We start from the raw sequence: 10,554 nt of genomic DNA, 5'->3' as shown, positions 1-10,554 counted from the left end.
TTTCTGTTAAATTCTTCCTCTTTCACGTGTCTTTGTGTCCTCCTTCATCTGTCTCTTATGTGCGTAGGTGTGGTTTAAAGCACTTTTGCCAAACAAATTCTACTGAGCTTTGTGTCCTCTATTGATGACTTTCTTTCTTGCCATCAATTATGTGTACAACAGTGGCTGAACTGAAGGGTAGAGCTAAAATTAAGTTCAATATGATTATTACAAATGCAAAGATATTAAGTTTCTTTCAGGGAAAAAAAAAAACAATTTCAGAATATACAAATTTAAATAGCAGCTCAAAATGTCATAATTGTATGCCACAAGGGGGTGCTCCACATACTTCATGACTATTAAAAACATACCGTACTTTGACCTATATAATGTGTCAAACTTATTTCAATTTTTCCTCTTTGCAAAGAAATAATTTTCTTCATTAAAGAATTATAATGTCATATTTGTGGTCCTTTCACTATTTGTCACTGTCTTTTCATTTGTTTAATTACAAAATGATTTTCTCATCATACTTTCTATGTGTGGTCACAGAGGGGAAGAGGCACACGTGCGGTATTAAAAAATCTAAAAAGCTCGTGTGTTCTTCTTCCCACGGAGATATAAACAGATGACATCACAGGGTGGTCCGCTCTGCATTGAGCCTCGCTGAGTGGGTCTCCGTTGGTCTGCCAAACAGATGGTGGTAGCAACAAAATAAGGGCTGGAAACTAAATTCTGACCAGAAGATTTTGTGCAATGGGGCTTCGGTTTACAAAAGACTGTTCTTACAAGTTTATGCACAAAGGCAGGTCCCTTATTAGTCCCTCGTGAAAAAAACCCCAACACATACTAAAACCTCTTCATTCCATGGGTTAAATTAAAATTTCTTAAGAGGAATGCTTCTCCTAAAAAATAAAATATTTGAACCCTTTATTTACTATACAAGAGATAAAAAAAAAAAACCATAATAGTTTCTCCCAGGCATTTAGAGCGCATTAGGAACTTGGATGTTTGGTGGGAGCAGTCGGCACATTGGTTAATTAGGTCGAGAAATCTTGTCGTGTGTGCCCACCCACATTAGAGGAGAGTTGGAACAATCGGCTACTCACAACTGTCTGACATTTAGACAGGGATTTTAGGGAGGGGTAAAAGGAAAGAGCAACGGAAAGGGGAGTAGAGGGGAGGGGGGGGGCTTTACTAGCTCTGTATACCTTTGTTTGTAATTTTAAAACAAGATTGTGTGTTTTTCAGATTATTTTCAGATTACTGGTTTTAAAAATAATTGTTTTCTATGTCTACTGAATGTTATTTCAAATTTCTTCAAACATTGTTACGTACATGTTTATTGTCTCTAAATCATAGTATGCTTGTCTACTGTTTGGGGTATATTCTAATGTAAAGGAAGGACAATGATCACAAAATGTTAATAAAAACATGTCAAAGCATTTAAGTTGATATTAATACATCAGAATTCTTCTTTTTTTAAAACTCACTAAATGCATCTCTTCTTTCCACATTCTGTCCCCAGATGAAGTGCCAGAGAATCCTAACCTACCTGCGGGTATTTGGAACCACCATGTTTGGAGTGTCCCTGCTGGTGGGAATCTCCACGGCTTACATCATGGGCTACCAATTCTTCACTACAGCCCGTAATCACCTATCCTTTGGCCTATACGGCGCCATCTTAGTTGTCCATCTGATCATTCAGAGCCTCTTTGCGCTCTTAGAGCACCGAAACATGCGGCGGTCTTTAGAGACACCTATCAAACTCAACAAATCATTGGCGTTGTGCATTGCAGCATATCAAGAGGACCCAAACTATCTGAGGAAATGCCTGGTGTCTGTAAGGAGGCTGACGTACCCAGGGATCAAAGTGATCATGGTCATCGACGGGAATGCTGAAGATGACTTGTACATGATGGATATTTTTAAAGAAATCATGGGATGGGATCGATCAGCCACATATGTGTGGCGGAGTAACTATCACCACAGAGGGCCCGAGGAGACGGACGAGAGCTATGCAGAAAGCCTTCAGCAAATCTCAAAATTGGTGCTGAACAACAAGTGTGTGTGCATCATGCAGAAGTGGGGAGGGAAGAGAGAGGTCATGTACACAGCCTTCAAAGCACTGGGGAGAAGCGTGGACTATGTGCAGGTAAGTCAGTGAGACTAAACAGACATTAATGAAGGGGTTTAAATGAGAGGAATAAGGGAACATGAAAAGTAGAGAAATGCAAAACAAGCAAAAAAGGAAAGGTACAAACAGAAAGGGGACATGGTGTATTAATGTTTCAAACTGGACACCAGGTAAAATGAGGACAAGTGACACAAGTGTGAGCTGAGATTAAGGGAAAGGTTTGAGCGATGGAGAAAGTGATGGCTAGAGAGAGGAAGGGGGACTATGCCAAGCCAAGATATAGGGTCCACAAAGAGTCTTTTGTGTTGCTTTTAGGTGAACTGTGGCTGTGTGCATCGTGTTGTGAAGTGTAGCATGAAGAGGGAGGGCAGTAGATCATGTCTAAGTGTAATAACAGATCTGTTTCACAGAGCTGAGTGTTACATCATATACACAAGTCGTACCCAGAGTCAGGGCAGAAAAGAGTGTCAAGTAAGGCTCAATTCTGTTGCTTGTGTTTGCTGGCTTTTAATAAATAGCTTAAGGCTTGAATGAAAGATAGATTTTATTTCATGAGGTGCTGAAAGTAACAATCATTCAAAGAATAATAAAATGAGTGTTTGTTAATAACGCTTAAACGACATCCTTGGAAAAGCCAGTTCCCATGGCTGTTTGGCATTTGGCTGGCTAACACAATCTAACACTGTATAGTAGTGCTGCTTAAAATATAAACCACACATTGCCAAGCTTGGCAACACACAAGCTGAAGAAGTATCAGGAAACCTGATTTTATCGAGAAGGCAGTAAATGCTGAGGAAAAGGCTGTTGTGTGAAGATTGATAGTCGGTCGTAAGGAGGGTGAAGAAAATGGTTCAACATATTGCAATAAAACATATCTATAATCTATATCTGTGAGGACTGCTCGCTAACAGACACCAATGTCAGTTTAAGATAGCATAGATCATATTTACCATGTCATTGTCTATTGCTTTAGTCCTGTCAGTCTTTGCTGCTATATTTTAGTACAAAGATTTATTTTTAATTTTCCCCTATGGATCTATTGGGTTCTATTCACTAAAAGTAACACTGTGTATCTTTAAATTGTGTTTTCTAAAAAATAAACACCATCCTGAAATCTGCTATTATCAGCTAAGAGCACCTTTTAGTCACCTCTGCACAGCACTTGTATTCTTTCTTTGGATTCATGGCGTCCTGCACTACGATGACCACCGTTTGTTTGCTTGTTTCAATGTGTAGGCAGGAAAACAGTCCATAAGGAGGGAAAGAGACTAATTGCATTAGCTGTAATGTAGTCCTGGACTTCAGCTGTTATCTGACAATTGTAATTATTAATAGCTCTCCAATTTCCTAGCTTCTAATATGGCAAGTTGGACTCTAAACAATAGCAATGCACAAAAGAGAAGGTTGGAGTTTATTTTTTTCCCACTGGCTGCAATGGAAGCTCACAAAAACCAGCAGCTAAGTCTTGAGGGTCAGTGGGTTCCAATTGTTATACATACACCCTGACAGAGCAATTCAGGGTTAAGTGTCTTGCCCAAAGACACATCGGACATGTTGCTCCTAGGAGCTGGGGACCGAACCCTCGACCTTCCGGTTGAGAGACGATGACTCTACCCACTGAGCCACAGCCGCCCCTAAACATTTAATTTACCTAAATTCAGTCCCGCAGACCTTCTGCAGTGTCTGGTGATAGGGTTGAGGATGTATGGTTCAAGTAATTAAAAATGCTTTAAACTCATTTGATAAAACATATCTTACCATACAGAGTTTAAAACTCTTTGATATGATGCAGCTTGAACACCTGCAACTGCCTACTGCTTGCCAGAAACCTACTGTTTTACAGTCATTGAAAAATAAGTTCTGACAACACTTTCAGAAATCATGCCAATAGCCTTTACATGAAGGGAAAGGAGGGACAGACGTCCATGCCTTTTTATTATCTGCAGGCTCTGACTAAAACAGATGTGGTCTGATAATAGGGATTTGGCTTCAGGTCTGTTTTCCCCACCTGATAGTGTTTGGAAAGAAGATTACCATTTATAGAAGAAAACGGGGAGAGCTAAAAAGAGCATCAGTGATGAGTTGTAAGACTAGTGAAGCAAACGAGAGAGGTTGTGCCCTATCCTCAAGTCTCAATCATGTAATATCAGGAGCCTAACTTCGCAAAGTTGCTTCAAGGGGTTTGACTAAGAATACAGTTTGTGATACCTTATACTGTATCCAATTGGATGGAATAAACTTCCAGAGCTGTTTTTTAAATATGTATTATTTTTACTAATGGCCTTCATATATTTATTTTGTGGCTTTTACTTAGGTGTGTGATTCAGACACCATGTTGGACCCAGCATCATCTGTGGAGATGGTGAAGGTGCTTGAAGAAGACCCAATGGTGGGAGGTGTTGGTGGAGATGTACAGGTCAGTTCCAATACCATACAATTCTTTAGTAAAATCTACTGTGATCCTCGCATGAATTACATTTATAGCCCTTTCAACTTTGTCTTTTTGCCCACCAATTCCTCCTTAGATCCTGAACAAATATGAGTCATGGATCTCCTTCCTCAGCAGTGTTCGTTACTGGATGGCTTTCAACATTGAGCGGGCATGTCAGTCCTACTTTGGTTGCGTGCAGTGCATCAGCGGGCCATTAGGAATGTACCGAAACTCCCTTCTGCATGAGTTTGTTGAAGACTGGTACAATCAGACATTCATGGGATCCCACTGCAGTTTTGGGGATGACCGCCATCTCACTAACAGAGTTCTAAGTCTCGGATATGCAACCAAATATACTGCAAGATCTAAGTGCCTCACTGAGACGCCGATCACATACCTACGGTGGCTTAATCAACAGACTCGCTGGAGTAAGTCATATTTCAGAGAATGGCTTTACAACTCTATGTGGTTTCACAAACATCATCTATGGATGACTTATGAGGCTGTGATCACAGGCTTCTTCCCATTTTTCCTCATTGCCACTGCAATCCAACTCTTCTACCAAGGAAGGCTCTGGAATATTCTTTTGTTTCTACTTATAGTACAGGCAGTGGCACTGATCAAGTCAGCATTTGCCAGCTGCCTAAGAGGTAACATAGTCATGGTGTTCATGTCATTCTACTCTGTACTCTACATGTCAAGTCTGTTGCCAGCCAAGATGTTTGCAATAGCAACAATAAACAAGTCTGGATGGGGAACCTCTGGAAGAAAAACAATAGTGGTGAATTTCATTGGTCTGATTCCTATATCAGTTTGGTTTACCATTCTCTTCATCGGATTTATCTACACAACTATCCTGCAGACTAGAAAACCTTTTCCTGATTCGGAAAAGATTGTTCTGTTCATAGGAGCGGTGGTATATGCCAGTTACTGGGTCATGCTATTGACGTTGTACACTGTGCTCATAAATAAATGTGGGAAAAGGAAGAAGGAACCACACTATGATATGGTCCTGGATGTATGACTTGCAGACCACGGTCATCATTCACCACTAAAGTTTCTTTCTACAGTGTTGTAATTCACACTATGTTAGAGTTATACAAATGTTTCAGATGCAGAGCAGTTCTGGCGGCTTATTGGTTGAGTTCAACCAAAATGGAGTTTCTGTCAAACTTGAATGGTTAAAAATTGAAATGACAGTGGCTGCTTTTTTTGTCATTCATGGTCTTGGAATGCATTAGCTTACCTAGATGTCTTGATCTGAAGATCAACTATGGTAATCTAACATGCTAACCTTGATTACTCAGAATGGCAGGATAAAATACATTGCAATTATCAGAAGAGTGCTAGACTTTGTGTTAGTAGCTACTGTACCTCTTACCCATGTCGTTTTCACTGGGCTTCAGTATAACATTTGCAGCTGAACCAAAAAAACTGTGGATTTGTTTTGGTTTGACTTGACCAGCAATAATTTTTAACCTCCAGGCCAGTATTTTACCAATTAATTCTATATCCCGACAATGAAAATAACAAAATATTACCCACACTAGAGGGATACAGAAAACAAACAAAAAAACTAGTACAAAGCTTTAATTTTAACTGAAAACTGCTAAATGACTGAACATCAATTGTTATGTTCTTGACAAGAAATTGTGTTTGAAGAGGCCAACACCATCAATATTTATTTATTGTAGGTAAATAATTGTCTGCATATAAGATCCACTCCGGCCCTCTAAAAGTTAATAGATATGGTTCTGTGGGAGCTGCAATGTCATACACTTCCAGTGTTTTTAAATGTATTTTGGGAAGAGCTACCGTGTCAGAGAGCAAAGCGGTGCACAAAGGGCTGTGATATAAAGAGCTCCTCTTTCTGTTGTTGCATTTATGCCATATGGGAGTGTCAACTTTTTACTTGTCAAAGTACATTCTGGTTGGATTGACACATTATCAAATAATTCTTTAGTATCATCTCCAAACTTTGCAAATTAATTGAGTTTAACTGTCTGGACTCAAACCTTTGCTCCCGTATGACATAAATGCATAATCAATTGACGTTTACAAAGTGAATGATCTCAAACTGATCACTAGTAAATGTTACCTCAACAAGGTAAACATGTGACCAGAAAAGAGATGGTGTTTCATTGCTGCTGACTATTTTCTACCAGATGACAATGATAATATGAATAATGGTTGTATTTTGTAAAATAGTTTCTTCTTCATCAATTTTTTTTCTTTTTATCAAGTTGAATAATAACCACCAAGTAGACATGGTGGCTATGTTCTCATCCAAAGACAGTGTTTTTTGCCTTCCATGTGCCCTTGCTCTCTGTTTCCTTGAATTGTATGAAATGGTTTAATGATAATAATGTATCTAATGGGAGAAAAGTACTACCTGTTAACAGGAATGTGAATACGGGCACTTGATGGAAGGGAACACAGTTTCAGAATGAAACAAGTCCAGTGTTTGCTGAAAATGACCAGGAGCAGACATGAGTTTAATTCTAATGCACTTTTATGTTGCTCCAGTCATCATGTGTGATGCTTGACGTAATCAAGATGAAATACCTCAGTGGTTCTCTTTGCATTGCATCAAGGCATCGGGATGCCATCCAAAGACTGGCATTCTGAAAGTCTCAAGTAATTTATGATCTCTTTGCGACATTACATATTAAGTGTCCTTTTTATACGCAGTTCTTTATTAGGTCAAAGCTGGATATCTCTGCCTTGTCGGCCCTTTGCTGTAGCCGTTTACTTATTGTTAACTTGTATTTTAATGCCTTTTATATAGACATTTTATTCTATTTTTGCTTACCTTCCAAAGATTCTTTATTTTTGCTCATGTTTTTATAAGAAAAATGGGAAAATGCATTTGTTGTGCTTTCAACTGTTCTGACAATGACTTGTATATCTGACCAAACAATGTGAAATTATGAGCTGGGGTTTTTGTCTGCAATAAAAACAATAAAATGCAATTTGTAGGGATAAGTTATTGAGTTTAAGAGGTGATGAAACTGTGTTTTTGTACTTAAACATACAGAAAACCAGCGTATTTATGTCCTTCGTATTTAGTAGATTGTCCTCTATTAAACATGTAAAACACCTACATGGCAAAAACAATACATTTGGGACTTTATTTTAATATTTACAACATGTTAATATAATTGCAAAGCATCAACTTTCTTATAGTGTTGAATCTATACGGAGTTGTTCTTTTATTGTTTAGTTTTTGATAAAGGGCTACAAAGCCAAAGCAGAATAGTATTTGTCCAAAACTAGCACAAACTGTACTGTAAAGTTGTAAGATGCCTTAATGAGCAATAACAATTGAAAAAAAACTTGAGACATTTTTATACAATTCTTAAGAGAGTTTTTAATTTGGGGTTTATAAATGAAACCAACAAGTTGTTTATGTGCCAAAAAAGTTATGGGCAGTGTTATCATTAAGCACTTTTTTTGTGTTGTGCCAAATAAAAATCAGCTATTGTCGTAAAATGTTGTTGTTTGAGTTTGTTAAGTTTTTTTTATCATGTTTAATGGAAGTGTGGTTGAAACATGTATTATATTGGTTATACTCTGAGACATACTACCGAGTTGAAGCCTTTGGTATCGGCTTGTTTGGGTCTGTAACATCGTCACACATCCTCAGTAAAATGACCCCATTGTCAGTTAGCTTTTGAGATCACTTTTATGTAGTGCTTCTTTCAAAAAGCACATTGATCCATAAGTCTGCTCAGGAGCAGCTAATATGACAATATTAAACACTTTATAGAAGCCACCAAATAAAACAACAATTTTCGACACACATTTATGCTTTCTGCCATCGCCAATTCTTACCAACCAGATGGACTTAAAAGAGGGCATCTAAAGCATAGACATAATCTGTGTCACAAAAACCTCAATGTTCTTTTCCTTTTCCATCATTATTAGCTTTCGCCAGTTTGTTGGAACATTTGTGGAGGAGGAATACATATCTGCCACTTTAGAAGGAGAACTTTTTGGAAATCAAACAAATTTTTTTTCAGGAAGAGGGTTTTTTCTTCCAAATGGATGTCCATGAGTGGGAGGTGGAGGTGACAGCGTGTACAGTTTGAATCAAAAGTGTTGTTTTGATATTATTTGATTTAACCAATTATAATGTTATACTTTGAAACTTAGCAGTTCAACATATTCTGAAGTCAACAAAAGCAACATTATCTTATGCTACAAAATAGCCATAAAAAAATCGCTCTCACAAATCATTGGACAAACTGTCCATGACCATTTACTTTAACATGTTTTTTTTATTTTTAAATCAGAAATGGCTTTAATCAGCTATTTCTTCCTTTCTCATCCTTCTTTTCAGCTGTCATAACACTAATAAACACAGTCTTGCCCGACACATATTCACTACATTCCTGTTAATTTAAGGCTTGGCCGATGGCTACATTTGTCTCAGTAGTGGGCTGGGTCATCATAATTTATGTACAACACTTCCTGTGTATCATGCTGTTTTATGTTCAATTCTCAAGAGAAACTTGTGGGAAGTCCAATCATTAGCATTTAGATTCTTTGAAGATTGGTCTTTAACAGCTACATCATGGACAACTTCAAGTGATTTGTTGAATTAAACATTTGCAACCATTCAAAAAAATAAATTAGTTGTGAGGAAGTGTGCAGCCCAAGGGTGAGTCAGCCGACCAGAATTTTTCCAGAAATCCCAGTTGGCCAGTTCAAGCATGAATTTTATCTGGAGCCTTACAGTGAAAAAAGATTGTGCTTGATGTGTGGAGTTGGACCAGAGACGTATGCATACATTTTTTATATGCAGATCTATAAAATGGTGGACCAACATGAGCAGACACATTAACACACAGACACAGTTGTCCCGGTTATCTCGAGAAGATGTGTGTGTCAAATCAAATAAATGATTGGGGAGAACAGTGGTCCTTTATACAATACTGCGTTAGACGATGGACGGTTGTCAGGGAAAGAGTGAACTTATTTACTGGAAACACACCTGCACACACTTATGCACAGAGTAACAAGCTTTTGAGTTCAAGGTAGGCCACATGGATATGTGGTAATGCTTCATAATTCTATCCAAATCTAATCATCAATCATTTATTGTGATGTGAATAAACCCTTTTTCTCTTATTGTTTGGTTTCTCATGTTTCTCTCTACACAGTTGGACTTTGACTGCTGACTGTCTTGGCAATACTAATGGAAAATTAACACAATGGTTACACACTGGCTTGGTTATGGAGCACCAGAATGGATTTTTCTATGTTAACACATGTTTATTTAAATCTATATTCGCTGGGATTATTCAATGCAAAAAACTTTGTTTGTCCAGGGGGGGCAATTCATTCATTATGTAGTATTTTTGATCTGGCAACATAAATAACAGACCAAAACAAACAATACATGGATGTATCAACAGCCAAAGTTTGATTTGTTTCAGTACTCTTTTCCTACAACCTCGGTTGTGTCAAAGTACTATGAGTAATACATCACTTCACCATACCTGGTAGAAATAGTCGCTATCAAATACGGCATAATTTTAAAGTCTTTGCAAAAAGTTTGAGGGGGTTATGGGAAAGGAACAAAACAATTAACTGAAGTCCAAAATGATGTGTCAATTCTTTTGTGGAAAAGTGGTTGTCATAGTATGAATTTCCCACTGGAATAATGGTTGAATTCGTTCCCGTTAATGATTAATTCATCTGGAATATCCCTACATATCAAACAGTTAAACATTTTAGCATATTGATAAATAAAGCCTCACTAATTCCTACTTTTCATTAAATATAGCAAGGAGCCCATTTATAAAGGGTGAATACACCTATTCTCTTATCCAATCAAACATCTCTCAGAAATGTTAACACACTTTGTTTCTGTGTCTCTTGTGTTTGTGTCTCTTAGTGAAGTCTTTCACATAAACGCAAAGCAGCAGAGCACACGTGGGCAGCACAGCAGAAGCAGCCGAGCTTTTTTCTCATTATGTTGGCAGTGAACACCGTCACTGTT

General features: G+C 37.9%; 1 protein-coding gene across 1 annotated transcript; it reads left to right on the top strand.

Annotated features, from left to right (window-relative positions):
* Positions 1-1,507: 1,507 nt before the first annotated feature.
* Positions 1,508-5,571, top strand: has2 (hyaluronan synthase 2; the record flags this gene model as incomplete). Its single annotated transcript, XM_079344019.1, has 3 exons — positions 1,508-2,134; positions 4,431-4,532; positions 4,642-5,571. 3 exons carry the CDS (start codon positions 1,508-1,510, stop codon positions 5,569-5,571), a joined length of 1,659 nt encoding a protein of 552 aa, XP_079200145.1.
* Between the last annotated feature and the right edge of the window lie 4,983 nt (positions 5,572-10,554).

Source organism: Symphodus melops (assembly GCF_947650265.1).
Source record: "Symphodus melops genome assembly, chromosome: 5".
In the NCBI taxonomy this organism is placed as follows: Eukaryota; Metazoa; Chordata; class Actinopteri; order Labriformes; family Labridae; genus Symphodus; species Symphodus melops.
This window is presented reverse-complemented; position numbering and strand designations above follow the sequence as displayed.